This window comes from Acanthaster planci, linkage group LG03 (genome assembly GCF_054643075.1).
Source record: "Acanthaster planci isolate LZ-2023a linkage group LG03, COTS_SCS, whole genome shotgun sequence".
Classification (NCBI taxonomy): Eukaryota; Metazoa; Echinodermata; class Asteroidea; order Valvatida; family Acanthasteridae; genus Acanthaster; species Acanthaster planci.
In genome coordinates this window covers 4,883,973-4,900,320 of record NC_141779.1, presented here as the reverse complement: position 1 = coordinate 4,900,320, position 16,348 = coordinate 4,883,973, and the positions used below count along the sequence as shown (strand labels likewise).

The following is a 16,348-nucleotide window of genomic DNA, read 5'->3' as shown; positions in this document are numbered from 1 at the left end:
TTTCAAAAAAGTGTGATTTTCTCTTGAGGAATGTGTAGGGGGGACCCCTGGGCACACTTAATTAGCGCCCCGAATGATTCGGCCCCCTGGCCTGTCTCAGCCCAATTGATTTCAGGAGTCAGCACACCCGATTAGGAACAAAGACGGGGAAAATCGCTTTCTGGGCTGATGTCCGTTTTCAAACGATTTTGTACCATCCTAGATTTCAAAAAAGTGTGATTTTCTCTTGAGGAATGTGTAGGGGGGACCCCTGGGCACACTTAATTAGCGCCCCGAATGATTCGGCCCACGGCCTGTCTCAGCCCAATTGATTTCAGGAGTCAGCACACCCGATTAGGAACAAAGACGGGGAAAATCGCTTTCTGGGCTGATGTCCGTTTTCAAACGATTTTGTACCATCCTAGATTTCAAAAAAGTGTGATTTTCTCTTGAGGAATGTGTAGGGGGGACCCCTGGGCACACTTAATTAGCGCCCCGAATGATTCGGCCGACAGCCTGTCTCAGCCCAATTGATTTCAGGTGTGGCAGTACCAGGTTAGAAATAAAAACGGGGAACATCGGTTTCATGGCTGATGTCCGTTTTCAAAACGATTTTGTACCATCCTAGATTTCAAAAAAGTGTGATTTTCTCTTGAGGAATGTGTAGGGGGGGGACCCCTGGGCACACTTAATTAGCGCCCCGAATGATTCGGCCCACGGCCTGTCTCAGCCCAATTGATTTCAGGAGTCAGCACACCCGATTAGGAACAAAGACGGGGAAAATCGCTTTCTGGGCTGATGTCCGTTTTCAAACGATTTTGTACCATCCTAGATTTCAAAAAAGTGTGATTTTCTCTTGAGGGAATGTGTAGGGGGGGACCCCTGGGCACACTTAATTAGCGCCCCGAATGATTCGGCCCACGGCCTGTCTCAGCCCAATTGATTTCAGGAGTCAGCACACCCGATTAGGAACAAAGACGGGGAAAATCGCTTTCTGGGCTGATGTCCGTTTTCAAACGATTTTGTACCATCCTAGATTTCAAAAAAGTGTGATTTTCCTCTTGAGGAATGTGTAGGGGGGACCCCTGGGCACACTTAATTAGCGCCCCGAATGATTCGGCCGACAGCCTGTCTCAGCCAATTGATTCCAGGTGTGGCAGTACCAGGTTAGAAATAAAACGGGGAACATCGGTTTCATGGCTGATGTCCGTTTTCAAACGATTTTGTACCATCCTAGATTTCAAAAAAGTGTGATTTTCTCTTGAGGAATGTGTAGGGGGGACCCCTGGGCACACTTAATTAGCGCCCCGAATGATTCGGCCCACGGCCTGTCTCAGCCCAATTGATTTCAGGAGTCAGCACACCCGATTAGGAACAAAGACGGGGGAAAACGCTTTCTGGGCTGATGTCCGTTTTCAAACGATTTTGTACCATCCTAGATTTCAAAAAAGTGTGATTTTCTCTTGAGGAATGTGTAGGGGGGACCCCTGGGCACACTTAATTAGCGCCCCGAATGATTCGGCCGACAGCCTGTCTCAGCCCAATTGATTTCAGGTGTGGCAGTACCAGGTTAGAAATAAAACGGGGAACATCGGTTTCATGGCTGATGTCCGTTTTCAAACGATTTTGTACCATCCTAGATTTCAAAAAAGTGTGATTTTCTCTTGAGGAATGTGTAGGGGGGACCCCTGGGCACACTTAATTAGCGCCCCGAATGATTCGGCCCACGGCCTGTCTCAGCCCAATTGATTTCAGGAGTCAGCACACCCGATTAGGAACAAAGACGGGGAAAATCGCTTTCTGGGCTGATGTCCGTTTTCAAACGATTTTGTACCATCCTAGATTTCAAAAAAGTGTGATTTTCTCTTGAGGAATGTGTAGGGGGGACCCCTGGGCACACTTAATTAGCGCCCCGAATGATTCGGCCGACAGCCTGTCTCAGCCCAATTGATTTCAGGTGTGGCAGTACCAGGTTAGAAATAAAACGGGGAACATCGGTTTCATGGCTGATGTCCGTTTTCAAACGATTTTGTACCATCCTAGATTTCAAAAAAGTGTGATTTTCTCTTGAGGAATGTGTAGGGGGGACCCCTGGGCACACTTAATTAGCGCCCCGAATGATTCGGCCCACGGCCTGTCTCAGCCCAATTGATTTCAGGAGTCAGCACACCCGATTAGGAACAAAGACGGGGAAAATCGCTTTCTGGGCTGATGTCCGTTTTCAAACGATTTTGTACCATCCTAGATTTCAAAAAAGTGTGATTTTCTCTTGAGGAATGTGTAGGGGGGACCCCTGGGCACACTTAATTAGCGCCCCGAATGATTCGGTTCACAGGCTGTCTCAGCCCAATTGATTTCAGGAGTCAGCGCACCCGATTAGGAACAAAGACGGGGAAAATCGCTTTCTGGGCTGATGTCCGTTTTGAAATGATTTTGTAACCATCCTAGATTCCAAAAACGTTTATTCGGCACACAAGCTTTCTCAACTGATTTGTATCAACAATTTCATTACATTTTGGTTTTTTTTTTCTGTTTCAATTCAATGGGGTTGATATGGAGGAAGGACTAGTGTTTGAGCTTCCCAGAAAGTTGTGCATTTTGGTATGTGAGTAGGAAGATAATAGCTGTCCAGTCTCCTCCAATGCAACGACTGCCTATTGGTAATGTCTGTCAACACGTAATTCGCCTGCCACCCTGTTCTGTGCTGTGGTGGGAAACACTAACCTAATGGGCCAGCCTTGTTGACATGCGTTACCTATCTTTTATCGTGGCCTCGGGGGAGACCGCTGTTGCTTTGTAAGTCATGACAAATGAAACTTCAAATTTCATGAAACTCACCTATATACTTTCCTTCCCCCTTGGTACCCCCAACAGTGCATGAAAACTTAAAGTAATCAATTTTTCTGTCCATGTTGTTGCCCCCCTTTATTATATACATATTAAAACACATTAGCCACAGGCCCTTTTAATGTTGCTGAAAAACATGCGTTGCTCTGTTAAATCTTATTCACTGCAGCAAGCTTGTTGTAATAATTAGGACAGTTTGACAAAATAATCATAACTGATCATTCTTAGAAGTTTGCTTGCAAGAGTAACATACCGGAATATCCCTTGCTATTTATTTAGCCACATAGAAAACTGCTAATATCGACAAAACCCTTGGGATAACAAAAATCACGGTGGCGAACAATGTCCACTCCACTTAACCCCTAAACGCGACATTAAACCCTGCAAACGCGAGTCAACAGTATTAGTAATTAATTGACAGAATTACAAGCAGACACTCCAAAATAAATAAACGAGCCCTTGCGTCGCTAAGTGGCAGCTAAACTTCCGATCCACCAAAAACAACACAGTACAGGGTGGCGGGCGAATTACGTGTTGACAGACATTACCAATGGGCAGTCGTTGCATTGGAAGAGACTGGACAGCTGTTGCCTTCCTGCAAAAATGCACAACTTTCTCGGAAGCTCAAACATTAGTCCTTCCTCCCTATCAACCCCATTGAATTTAAAAAGACAAAAACCAAAGTGTTATCTGCGTGCTGGCGCAACGACGTGTCAGAAACTGTTGATACAAATCAGCTGACACAACCTGTGGGCCAATTCAACTTTTTTAAAATCTAGGATGGTACAAAATCGTTTGAAAACGGACATCCGCCCAGAAAGCGATGTTCCCGTTTTTTTCTAACCTGGTACTGCCACACCTGAAATCAATTGGGCTGAGACAGCCTGTGGGCCGAATCATTCGGGGCGCTAATTAAGTGTGCCCAGGGGTCCCCCCTACACATTCCTTAAGAGAAAATCACACTTTTTTGAAATCTAGGATGGTACAAAATCGTTTGAAAACGGACATCCGCCCAGAAAGCGATGTTCCCGTTTTATTTCTAACCTGGTACTGCCACACCTGAAATCAATTGGGCTGAGACAGGCTGTGGGCCGAATCATTCGGGGCGCTAATTAAGTGTGCCCAGGGGTCCCCCCTACACATTCCTTAAGAGGAAAATCACACTTTTTTGAAATCTAGGTTGGTACAAAATCGTTTGAAAACGGACATCCGCCCAGAAAGCGATGTTCCCGTTTTTTTCTAACCTGGTACTGCCACACCTGAAATCAATTGGGCTGAGACAGCCTGTGGGCCGAATCATTCGGGGCGCTAATTAAGTGTGCCCAGGGGTCCCCCCTACACATTCCTTAAGAGAAAATCACCACTTTTTTGAAATCTAGGATGGTACAAAATCGTTTGAAACGGACATCCGCCCAGAAAGCGATGTTCCCGTTTTTTTTCTAACCCTGGTACTGCCACACCTGAAATCAACTGGGCTGAGACAGCCTGTGGGCCGAATCATTCGGGTCGCTAATTAAGTGTGCCCAGGGGTCCCCCCTACACATTCCTTAAGAGAAAATTGCACTTTTTTTAAATTTAGGATGATACAAAATCGTTTGAAAACGGACATCAGCCCAGAAACCGATTTTCCCCGTCTTTGTTCCTAATCGGGTGCGTTGACTTCTGAAATCAATTGGGCTGGGACAACCTGTTGGCCGAATCATTCGGGGCGCTAATTAAGTGTGCCCAGGGGTCCCCCTACACATTCCTCAAGAGAAAAGCAGACTTTTTTGAAATTTAGGATGGTACAAAATCGTTTGAAAACGGACATCCGCCCAGAAAGCGATGTTCCCGTTTTATTTCTAACCTGGTACTGCCACACCTGAAATCAATTGGGCTGAGACAGGCTGTGGGCCGAATCATTCGGGGGCGCTAATTAAGTGTGCCCAGGGGTCCCCCCCTACACATTCCTTAAGAGAAAATCACACTTTTTTGAAATCTAGGATGGTACAAAAATCGTTTGAAAACGGACATCCGCCCAGAAAGCGATGTTCCCGTTTTTTTCTAACCTGGTACTGCCCACACCTGAATCAATTGGGCTGAGGACAGTCTGTGGGCCGAATCATTCGGGGAGCTAATTAAGTGTGCCCAGGGGTCCCCCCCTACACATTCCTTAAGAGAAAATTACACTTTTTTGAAATCTAGGATGGTACAAAATCGTTTGAAAACGGACATCCGCCCAGAAAGCGATGTTCCCGTGTTATTTCTAACCTGGCACTGCCACACCTGAAATCAATTGGGCTGAGGACAGCCTGTGGGCCGAATCATTCGGGGCGCTAATTAAGTGTGCCCAGGGGTCCCCCCTACACATTCCTTAAGAGAAAATCACACTTTTTTGAAATCTAGGATGGTACAAAATCGTTTGAAAACGGATATCAGCCCAGAAAGCGATTTTCCCCGTCTTTGTTCCTAATCGGGTGCGCTGACTCCTGAAATCAATTGGGCTGAGACAGCCTGTGGGCCGAATCATTCGGGGCGCTAATTAAGTGTGCCCAGGGGTGCCCCCTACACATTCCTTAAGAGAAAATCACACTTTTTTGAAATCTAGGATGGTACAAAATCGTTTGAAAACGGACATCCGCCCTGAAAGCGTTGTTCCCGTTTTTTTTTCTAACCTGGTACTGCCACACCTGAAATCAATTGGGCTGAGACAGGCTGTGGGCCGAATCATTCGGGGCGCTAATTAAGTGTGCCCAGGGGTCCCCCCTACACATTCCTTAAGAGAAAATCACACTTTTTTGAAATCTAGGATGGTACAAAATCGGTTGAAAACGGACATCCCGCCAGGAAGCGATGTGCCCGGTTTTTTTCTAACCTGGTACTCGCCACCCCTGAAATCAATTGGGCTGAGACAGCCTGTGGGCCGAATCATTCGGGGCGCTAATTAAGTGTGCCCAGGGGTCCCCCCTACACATTCCTTAAGAGAAAATCACACTTTTTTGAAATCTAGGATGGTACAAAATCATTTTGAAAACGGACATCCGCCCAGAAAGCGATGTTCCCGTTTTTTTTTCTAACCTGGTACTGCCACACCTAAAATCAATTGGGCTGGGAAAGCCTGTGGGTCGAATTATTCGGGGCACTAATTAAGTGTGCCCAGGGGTGCCCCCTACACATTCCATAAGAGAAAATCACACTTTTTTGAAATCTAGGATGGTACAAAATCATTCGAAAACGGACATCAGCAAAGAAACCGATTTTCATTGTCTTTGTTCCTAATCGGGTGCGTTGACTCCTGAAATCAATTGGGCTGAGACAGCCTGAGGGCCAAATCATTCGGGACGGTAAATAAATGTGCCCAGGGGTCCCTTCTACATATTCCTTAAGAAAAAAATCGGACTTTTTTGAAATCTAGGATGGTACAAAATCGTTTGAAAACGGACATCCGCCCAGAAAGCGATGTTCCCGTTTTATTTCTAACCTGGTACTGCCACACCTGAAATCAATTGGGCTGAGACAGCCTGTGGGCCGAATCATTCGGGGCGCTAATTAAGTGTGCCCAGGGGTCCCCCCTACACATTCCTTAAGAGAAAATCACACTTTTTTTAAAATCTAGGATGGTACAAAATCGTTTGAAAACGGACATCCGCCCAGAAAGCGATGTTCCCGTTTTTTTCTAACCTGGTACTGCCACACCTGAAATCAATTGGGCTGAGACAGCCTGTGGGCCGAATCATTCGGGGCGCTAATTAAGTGTGCCCAGGGGTCCCCCCTACACATTCCTTAAGAGAAAATCACACTTTTTTGAAATCTAGGATGGTACAAAATCGTTTGAAAACGGACATCCGCCCAGAAAGCGATGTTCCCGTTTTATTTCTAACCTGGCACTGCCACCCCTGAAATCAATTGGGCTGAGACAGCCTGTGGGCTGAATCATTCGGGGCACTTATTAAGTGTGCCCAGGGGTGCCCCCTACACATTCCTTAAGAGAAAATCACACTTTTTTGAAATCTAGGATGTTAAAAAATCATTAAAAAACGGACATCAACCCAGAAACCGATTTTCCCCGTCTTTGTTCCTAATCGGGTGCTTTGACTCCTAAAATCAATTGGGCTGAGAAAGCCTTTGGGCCGAATCCTTTCGGTACTAATTAAGTGTACCCAGGGGTCCCCTTACACATTCTTTAAGAGAAAATCACACTTTTTTGAAATCTAGGATGGTACAAAATCGTTTGAAAACGGACATCAGCCCAGAAACCGATTTTCCCGTTTTATTTCTAACCTGGTACTGCCACACCTGAAATCAATTGGGCTGAGACAGCCTGAGGGCCGAATCATTTGGGGCGGTAAATAAATGTGCCCAGGGGTCCCTTCTACATTATCTTAAGAAAAAAATCACACTTTTTTGAAATCTAGGATGTTAAAAAATCATTAAAAAACGGACATCAACCCTGAAACCGATTTTCCCGTTTTTTTCTAACCTGGTACTGCCACACTGAAATCAATTGGGCTGAGACAGCCTGTGGGCCGAATCATTCGGGGCGCTAATTAAGTGTGCCCAGGGGTCCCCCCTACACATTCCTTAAGAGAAAATCACACTTTTTTGAAATCTAGGATGGTACAAAATCGTTTGAAAACGGACATCCGCCCAGAAAGCGATGTTCCCGTTTTTTTTTCTAACCTGGTACTGCCACACCTGAAATCAATTGGGCTGAGACAGCCTGTGGGCCGAATCATTCGGGGCGCTAATTAAGTGTGCCCAGGGGTCCCCCCTACACATTCCTTAAGAGAAAATCACACTTTTTTGAAATCTAGGATGGTACAAAATCGTTTGAAAACGGATATCAGCCCAGAAAGCGATTTTCCCCGTCTTTGTTCCTAATCGGGTGCGCTGACTCCTGAAATCAATATTATAGAGCGATTTCGATTTTTGCTTTTTTGCATTTCACACTTTCTAAATAAGTTCCGACACTCTTTTGTATTTCTTCCATTAAATTCCCATGCTTCTTCCGAAATCAGCGAGTTCATATGCCTCCAATTTCCTAATATAAGAGAAATTGACAGTATACAAATTGCTAACCCGTTCGCGAAGGGAATATTTTGGGGCTATTATTGTCTGTACTAGCGCCCTCAACCATTTTGCATGAAGGCTTAGTGTTTTTTCGTTCACATTTCGTCTGTATTTCCTGCTGGTGAAAAAGAGTCTTTGTTGTTCACGTTGTTTCATAGCTAAGATACATTCCAGCGAACGATTTTTTTAAACAATTCTTTTTTTTCTGTAATTTGTTTGTGGACGTTTATGGGCTCTTTCTGCTATGCCATGATCGGCCTCCGTAGAATTTCTAGCCGGTTGCGTGAAGGGTTGCTTGCAGCCGTAAAAATAGCGTCCAGCCGAAAATCAGGCTGGCCGAAAATCCGGCCCGAATTTCGTGCCAATTTCAGGCTGGTAATGCGGTATGGTGTTTATCTTCCCTGAAATGACGGTACTACATGTATTTGACTTCAGCTTTGTGCTTCAGAGTTTAATCGTTATAAATCTTTACATCAGCGCATACAATGGAAGTTACATCCATAATGACCAGTGCTCACCCTGCGTTCGTGAAATTGTAAGAGAAAACACCTGTCCGGACAACTCTGCATGTTCTACCCCGCCTCAAGTTGAGGGTGCATTCGTCAGCACAGCGGCCAACGACGAGCAGATGGCCCTTGTCGTTTACAAACCGACTCATCTCAGCGCCTTTCGACAAGACACTAAAACGTTTGAATTTGCCGGCAGGAGCGTCACCATTCGACAGAGATGGGAAGAGCTCGGTGTTGCTGCAGTTGTGTGGGACGCTGTAGGTTTTCAATTGTTAGACTTATAATATTAGTGTCCGTAGTTCTGTCATGTCTGTCATGTTGTCTACTGTTGGCATGGGCTCCCTGGCTGGGTAAGCAGGTGTGGGCTATAGGCCTATACACATTGAATATAATTTTGTACTCCATACTGGCCATAATTTATGAGACTGCATGCAAGTCGTGGTTTATACAGGGGAACCACTTTTCCGTAGGCATACTTGAAAAACGATGGGGTTCGTCGCAAGATCTGTCTCTCTTCTTTAGTGAGGCAGAGTGTGCAACGAGCCCTATAGTTCTAATAATTACCGAAAATGGGTCACTTGGGAGACATTCCCATAAGAACGTGCACAAAATTTACTGTCCCATAATCTAATATTCCCTAATCTGATGGGAACCAAACTTTGTATGTTTTCAATTTAGACCCTAATCTATCATCTCTCAAAATTTGGACAGTAAAAGTCGGCCTCCTTCTGGTAGATGGGGCAGTAGGGAGACATTGAAATGTCTCCCTAAGGTCGAAAAATTTACCACAAAATGTCTCCCTAATGACCCATTTGTATGAATAAGGTTACGGCAGGATGGTTGAAGTTTGGTTTTTAATTGTGAATTCAGAAGATGAAAGCATCGCGTTAATATTCTTGTCATAGAAGAGAGCTTCAATGCATGTTTCTGTTTCATACCTATAACAGGAGGACTAATATGTGCTGTTTTGTTTGAATTTGCTTTGCTCCTGAGGCGAGATTTTTTTTTAAGTTGACGCTCAGATCTGCCAACCTTCCGGATTTAGTACTGGAAAAAAAAATTAAATTTATTAGTTTGATATAGAAAGATTTGGATACCCGCACTTACAAAATAATTTTTGCTCTGCTGTCTGAGAGACGGCAAAGTCCCTGATTCCAATTTTTGAGTTTTGGTCTTTGGCAGCTAGTGCTAGTGGTAAGGGATACATGTACATGTACCTCTTTTTTTTCTTTTTTTGGGCAAAAAACTTTTTAGGAGGGTATTCGGCCCCCCGACTTGAAGACCATTATTTGTTTTTGTTGAGACCATGCAGAAATACTTCCTTTTTTTCATCTTCCTCTAAAATTTGTTTTTAAAAAAATCTGAGCATCAAGTTATAAAAAAATGCCTGCCTAAGAAAGCTGAATTTCTCTTTTAAATATGTTTAATTCGGATGAAATGACATATTTCTTCAACTGTAATACTTTATCTCAAGCATGCTCCTCTTAAAGTTTTTTAAATTAAGCATAACTTCAAGATGCGCAAATATTCATATATTCATGATATTTGTGACTAGGAAGAAACTCTGTTTGCCGAAATTCCCTTTATTTTGCAATGTAGATTTCTTTCTTTATATCTTCGTTCTCTTTGATAGGCCGTGGTTCTTGCAGAGTATCTGGAGTCAAGTGTGAACGCTCAGCAACTTGCCATAGATGGGAAATCTGTCATTGAGCTCGGGGCCGGAACAGGACTGGCCGGCATCGTAGCAGCTCTCTTAGGCGGCAACGTGGTGCTGACTGATCGCAAGGTGGCCCTTGATCAGCTGCAGGCCAACGTGGAAGAGAACAGCCCAAAATCTAGTGGCAGAAGCGGGACAATTTCAGTTCAGGAGTTGAGCTGGGGAGAGAACCTGCAGGAGTTTTTGAAACCCTTTGAGATCATCATAGGAGCAGACATCGTGTATGTGGAAGACACCTTTCCCAAACTTTTGCAGACCATAGCTCATTTGAGCGACAGAGACACATTAGTGCTCCTGTCTTGTAGAATAAGATACGCAAGGGATGAACGATTTCTAGACATGATGAGACATCAATTTTCCATGGCGGAAGTTCTTCACGATAAACGCAGGGATATCCATCTGTATGAAGCAAGACTGCTTTGAATTTTAGATGAAAGGCCTTGAAACTTTAGATTTCAGAAAGATCAGACTAGTGTCTTTTGCATTATGAAAACCAGGATACATGTACTACAAGCAAGTACAATGACTTATCCAGTCTTCCATTGTACAGGATGTCCAAATAGGAAAGACACTTTTAATGCTAAATATGACCTAGTGTTACATGTATTTTTATTTTGTCTCTTCTTTAAAGCACACTTAAAAGTGACTAATAAATAAGAAGGCCCTGGAGAACTTTAGACTTAGTACACTGTATTTCACATAAAAACATGGTCTTGAATTACTGCATGAAAATGTTTCAAATTATGCATAAGATGGACCCAAGTGATCAGTCCCCTTCCTGGTTCCAGCTTCCACCAATTTTACAATGAGCTGGGTGCCCCAGTTTTTCTCTCCTATACCTTTTGCCGTAGTTTGTGGTTTCCGAGCTGCACACGCTGAACATAGATATTGACAAATACGAGGAATCCCCAACAAAGGGCTAAATAGCTAATAGGGAACAGAGTTGGCAAACCATCGGTTTGGTAGTCAGCATGTCGCAGGTTCAAATTCTGCTCCTGTCAATTTCTCTCATCTCTTTAAAAGCTTTCTCTGCAATAGAAAAACTAGTAAAATAAATAAAATGACATAGCATTAACTAGTATTAATAAATGCCCAAGACGGTTTACTGGTTCCTATTGGTCAAAAGCTGATCACGGCCAATTTTGACAGTTATTAAAACACCAGCCAGCCTTAGGCTTGGGTAAATTATCATCTTCCAAAGCCCAGCCGGTCTGAAACTTACTTGTTGAAGACCAACCAAACTTTTTACCCCTTAAGATTAAATACAAGAGACATATGACCAGTGTAAAATTACTTGAATCCCCCCCTTCACCAGTTTTCATGAGAAGCGAACTGATGTCTTTTTTTTTCACTGAAAATACACTTCCAAGTGGCTCACTCAAAGAGTAATAAACTAATTAAAATTTCCACCTGAAGACTTTGGTTTCAAAATTCTGTTTTATATCAATTTAAACCCGCGTCAACTTTAAACAAAATATGCCGAAATTTCACGGAGCCACCGTGGCTCAAAATGTCTTGGAGTTGATTTTGACAAAATTCTTTTGCGACCAGCTCAGACATTTGTCAATCCAGCGAGCAGCATGACATCATAGACTCTAGACGTCTTCTCTTTAGTCACTTTCTGCCCTGATGAGTATGTGTACTTGCTCGACGTTTCTGTGATCTTGGTCACCTGACCCTCCACAGTTCTCTCCAATTGTCTCTCCTCGGTCAGGCTGGGTCCGGTTGCCACAGTTTCCGGAGTTGTCGATTGCGTACCCTGATTAACCTTGTCAAGATACAGCACATTGTAGGTCCGTGTTCTTCTCTCGGCGCGGATCTTCTCGCCTCCAGAATAGATGTAAGTCTGGTGCTCTTCAGAGACTCTTGTCACGTGCCCTTGCATCACTTTCTCAATCTGCAGGTCTCTGAATGGGGCACCGCGTTCCACTCTCGATGTGCCCTGGTCCCCGGGTGATGACTGAGGTAAGATCTCCAGCTCCTCATCGGAGCTGGAATCGTCCGAGACCTGGATAACCTCTCCCTCTGCCCTGTGGGACTCATGCTGCAGCTGTAATGTCAAGACATCTGCTGCTGTGACAGGGTGTCGTGTTGAACCGGCCGCCGGGATGGGGTATGCATTGACACAGGGCCTCTTGGCTTCCGAGCAAATGCCTGCGGGAGGGACGGACAGGGTCGGCAACCGTTTTGGAGGGTGCACCCTTTGCCCACTTTGTTGCCTGCTGGCAGCAGTGAAAGAAGCACCTTTGCCAGCACTTTTGCTGTCGTTTGTGTGGAGTACGGCGGTCCTCACCCTCAAATTCTCCTCACAAGCATCCACCCGCCGTTGTTCCCTCTCTGTGATTTGCACTGCTTGAATTTGCTTGCTGCCAACTTTACTGGTGGAGCTGCCAGCACCAAAGCTGTCACTGCAGCTGACTTGTGGGCTGTTGCTGCTGACTGATGGATTACTGCTGCTGACCGATGGATTACTGCTGCAGACCGACAGATTGGCGTTGCTGCTGACTGACAGATTTCTGTTGCTGCTGACAGACAGATTGCTGCTAACTGATGGATTTCTATTGCTGTTGACAAAGAGATGGCTGCTGCTGACTGATAGATTACTGCTGTTGACTGATAAATTGCTGTTGCTGCTGATTGACGGGTTGCTGCTGCCACTGACAGATTGACTGTTGTTACTTGGCAGGTGATAAGTGCTCCTGCCTACAGGACCTGTGCCGACCTCTGCCAACAAGGCTTGCCCCTCTGAGAGAAAGCTGTCCCGCCCGACCCCCTGGATGTGGTCCAGGTCCCTAATGTGCTTGGGGTGGTGGCTGCGGTAGTGGCTCCGCAGGTTGTCGCGCCGGTTGTAGACCCGGCAGCACCGCTGGCACCAGAAGTAGACCTTGGGCCCGTGGTTGATGGCGACGTGGCGGCTGAGGCTGCGCTTGTGCAGGAACGTCTCTGGACACTCCGAGCACTTGATCTTCTTGCCGGCGAGCTGGCCATACAGGGCGGTCCACTTCTTGCGGCTGCGCTTGTTGATGGGCCACATTTTGACCGTTTTCTGCAAGGAGATTAGTGAGGATAGACAAATATCAACGCTCCTCGAGTCAGTCTCTAGAAGTCAAGTTGATATGTTAAATCTGATGCAACTGTATATATATTCCTAGAATTTTCAGAAAAAGTCTTTTTTTTTTTTCTACAGATCCGTATTGTATTTCTGGCTCTGTTTTTTTCCTTGTAAGCAGTTACATGGGGGATGACCAGCATCCTAAAACCTCAATCATGAAATTATGAAAAGCTGGAAGGCGGCGGGGGCAATGTTTAAAAGACAAAGGTACAGACCATGAACCTCTGTGAATGCTCAGGCTCACAGAATGTGGCATTTAAAATTTCATATGTTGTTGGCTGTTGGCAAATCTATGCATCCCCAGAATTGTGTATTTGACGTAGTCCACTATTTGCTGGATTTGTGACGAAGGTCTCAGGACTACACAGAAGAAGTGTGCAGACCTGTGGTTTCAGCGAGGAGACTGATGGCTGATCTGGTTGCACATGCACATGTTGTAGTCTGTTGTCATTGCTTGGAGCATCTTGGAAGCAGTCCGGGCCCCATAACTGGGGAGATTTGGTCTGCAGATGAGGACAGCACAAATGGTTCATAATTTTTTTTTAAATTTTCATTCCCAAATGCAAGAAAACCTCAACTTAACAAAATTTTAATTACCTGTCCTAACCCGGTCGGGAGTGAAAACAAATCACAAAAGTGACCCTGACCCAGTAAATATTTTAATAATGTTGAAACAGAAAATAAAAGCAGAAATTAATTTCAAGGAAATTGAAATGTACATAAAATGCAAATGAACGACAACCCTTATATGGCATTTGAATAACTTTCCTGCTTTTGCACAGATAGGCACACTATTAATTCATGATAATGTACCAACTGCTGCTTTTTTAAATACAGTCTAACCATCCCGTTCCTTCTGCTTGAAATCTTTCCTTATTTATTTGGGGGACAAGTGCGGACTTCAAATTTGCCTCACAGAACTTTTCCCAGCTCTGTTTTCTTCATACATGATCTATCAAAAAGTTGGCAACAATGACTGGCACACGTCACCAATCGATAAAAACTGCAAAAATAGGATGTGCAGGTTGAAATGAAATCAATATGAGATTAAATCAATAAGGAGGTCACACATCATAAAGAAGACGGTCCTCAACTCTGAATGAAGCATCCTACTCTACGTTCTGCTAGTCAACTTGCTGCCCCTGAATATCGCAAGCCACAGTCATTGCTGTCACATGACCTGAGTGTTGGTGACTAGTCCATGTACAAAGCAGAGCAGGAGAAAGACCTTTTGAGCGTCTGTGGCTATGCAAACTAAATGGGGAATAGGGGCGATTCACAATAGTGCATCACCAACAGTTTGCAACGTGGAGGGCAATCACAATGTGCAATACGTGTCGAGTCTTTCCAAAAGCATCGCCGTTCGGATGTGTATTGCGTACAGTGGGCACCGTGTTGCCGGCGCACTATTGTGAGATGCCCGTATTAAGCTACTAAAGACTTCAGCCGGTTTGTACATAGGGACCCAAGTTTCCTTAGTGACTATTTGTTAACCACTCGTCGATTTTACCTGGTAACCCATGAATAAAGTAGGTACTGGGTACCAGGCAAAATCAGCAAATGGCCACTGATCGAACTCGGCCACAGGTGTGGAGCACTGACCACGGAGCCACCAGCATTTTGCTCTTCAAGTCCGTTATCCATCAGGGAAGGCTGACCATCATAATTATCTGCTTCTGAAGGCAGGTACTCTGGAAACAACTGAAACAAATAACGAGAATTCAAACTGTAACACATATACATATTTTTATATCTTATAATGAATTTATTTTTGCGTTAATCGCCAGTGGAAAAGTGTAATAAAATAAAAATAACATACATGTATGTTTAGGCATGCAATACTGGATAAGCCAGACTCATCAATCCAACGGCAAATTTCTGCTTAGTATGCCAGTGACCACAAGAAAAGAATATTCCTTTCAAAAGTTATCGATTTTTTTCATCATTTTTATGTGCGCAAAACACACCCTCTTCATTCTCCTCTTACAAACCTTTCCATTTCTCAAATTCACAAGAAAATGGCCATAGTCAATTGCCATCTTTTGAGGTTATAAATGTTGTGCAAACGCTGTAGACACCCCCTTAGCTTACTTGAGAGACCGGTTCTTCTGAGACATCTTGAACGTCACATTTGTCAACGTTGGACTCAATTCTGCTGTTGAACCCCTCATCTTCACTGTTGCATTCAAACTTCAACACGGTGGGGTCCATTGAATCAAAGTGTCTAATCTGACTGGGTACAGATAAACAAAATGACTCGGAAAGAATTATCAAACCGTTTCATTTTTTTCTGTATCGTCCACAAATTACCAGAGACTTCCTTCACACTGAACCCCAATTTCCTAACCAAAATCCACCTTAATTAATAGGTCCCTGTTAAAATGTGTTGGTGTTTTAAGACACTCAAAACTGTTACTGTTGTGACAGTCTATTAGGAAACTCTTTTGGAATTCTTTCTGAAACAGAAAGTAAGCCCTGATTATAGTAATGTCCATAAGTGTAACTTGGTGCACAATCACCCAAACTTTGCATGATCAGTCAATCTTATTGCACAATTTCTCGATAGTTCCCCCCATCATCACCTTTTATAACTCCCAGTTTACCTCCAGAAATGTGGGGTTCGACACTTTGTGGGGAGCGCAGCTGACGTCAAATCTCACAATTCTAGGGGTAGGCCCAATTCCCCTAGTGAAAAACTGTGGAAGTTGGAGATTTCAGGCAGGACCGACCAATCGCGCAGAGTGATTGTTTTGATGATCGTTCATGTCGGCCGATCGCAACCAACACCCATAAACGAGGAAGAGCAAGTACTTAAGTAGGCCTACTGCACAGACTTTCTCCTTCAGTGTCCAGGTCTATGGTAATTCCTCCATGTATACTGCGCTACAGGCCTACTGCATGCTCACGACATCGGGGGCAAAAAGCATCAGCCAGGGCTTATTTACAAGTTCTACACTGTATTCCATACTTCGACATACAATTACAGAGTAGACAAAAACATAGGTAAACCTTTTGACCGAAGATGCTATCCGTTTAATCCATAGGCCCTGTGTGTCTACACAGATCTTTGTTTTGCAAGTTGGCCTCGGCCGCTAGCGGCGCGAATACATGTTTTCATATGCGCGACCCGGACCC

At 44.4% G+C, this 16,348-nt stretch overlaps 2 protein-coding genes across 7 annotated transcripts; one reads left to right on the top strand and one right to left on the bottom strand.

Annotated features, from left to right (window-relative positions):
* Nucleotides 1-8,093: 8,093 nt before the first annotated feature.
* On the top strand, nucleotides 8,094-11,516 carry LOC110986003 (protein N-lysine methyltransferase METTL21A-like). The gene is made up of 2 exons (XM_022247574.2): nucleotides 8,094-8,641; nucleotides 10,018-11,516. The coding sequence occupies exons 1-2, from the start codon at nucleotides 8,261-8,263 to the stop codon at nucleotides 10,522-10,524; spliced, it is 888 nt and encodes a 295-aa protein (XP_022103266.2). The 5' UTR covers nucleotides 8,094-8,260; the 3' UTR covers nucleotides 10,525-11,516.
* LOC110985983 (uncharacterized) lies at nucleotides 10,694-16,322 on the bottom strand. 6 transcript variants are annotated; one of them, XM_022247543.2, is made up of 5 exons: nucleotides 15,796-16,322; nucleotides 15,305-15,446; nucleotides 14,816-14,914; nucleotides 13,597-13,716; nucleotides 10,694-13,147 (listed from the first exon to the last, which is right to left on the bottom strand). In XM_022247543.2, the coding sequence occupies exons 2-5, from the start codon at nucleotides 15,422-15,424 to the stop codon at nucleotides 11,654-11,656; spliced, it is 1,833 nt and encodes a 610-aa protein (XP_022103235.2). In that variant the 5' UTR covers nucleotides 15,425-15,446; nucleotides 15,796-16,322; the 3' UTR covers nucleotides 10,694-11,653. The 6 variants fall into 6 exon arrangements, with proteins under 6 accessions (XP_022103235.2, XP_022103244.2, XP_022103226.2 ...); XM_022247552.2 differs by having other exon boundaries at nucleotides 15,305-15,442; XM_022247534.2 differs by having other exon boundaries at nucleotides 15,817-16,322.
* Nucleotides 16,323-16,348: the final 26 nt, after the last annotated feature.

Bases quoted from the DNA above. Each gene is read 5' to 3' on its own strand.
- LOC110986003 (XM_022247574.2), top strand. From the start codon at position 8,261: ATGGTGTTTATCTTCCCTGAAATGACGGTACTACATGTATTTGACTTC. The intron at 8,642-10,017 runs GTAGGTTTTCAA...TCTCTTTGATAG, and splicing joins CTGCAGTTGTGTGGGACGCT to GCCGTGGTTCTTGCAGAGTA.
- LOC110985983 (XM_022247543.2), bottom strand. From the start codon at position 15,424: ATGGACCCCACCGTGTTGAAGTTTGAATGCAACAGTGAAGATGAGGGG. The intron at 13,717-14,815 runs GTCAGTGCTCCA...CCTCATCTGCAG, and splicing joins AAAATGCTGGTGGCTCCGTG to ACCAAATCTCCCCAGTTATG. The intron at 13,148-13,596 runs GTCTGCACACTT...ATCTCCTTGCAG, and splicing joins TCTCCTCGCTGAAACCACAG to AAAACGGTCAAAATGTGGCC.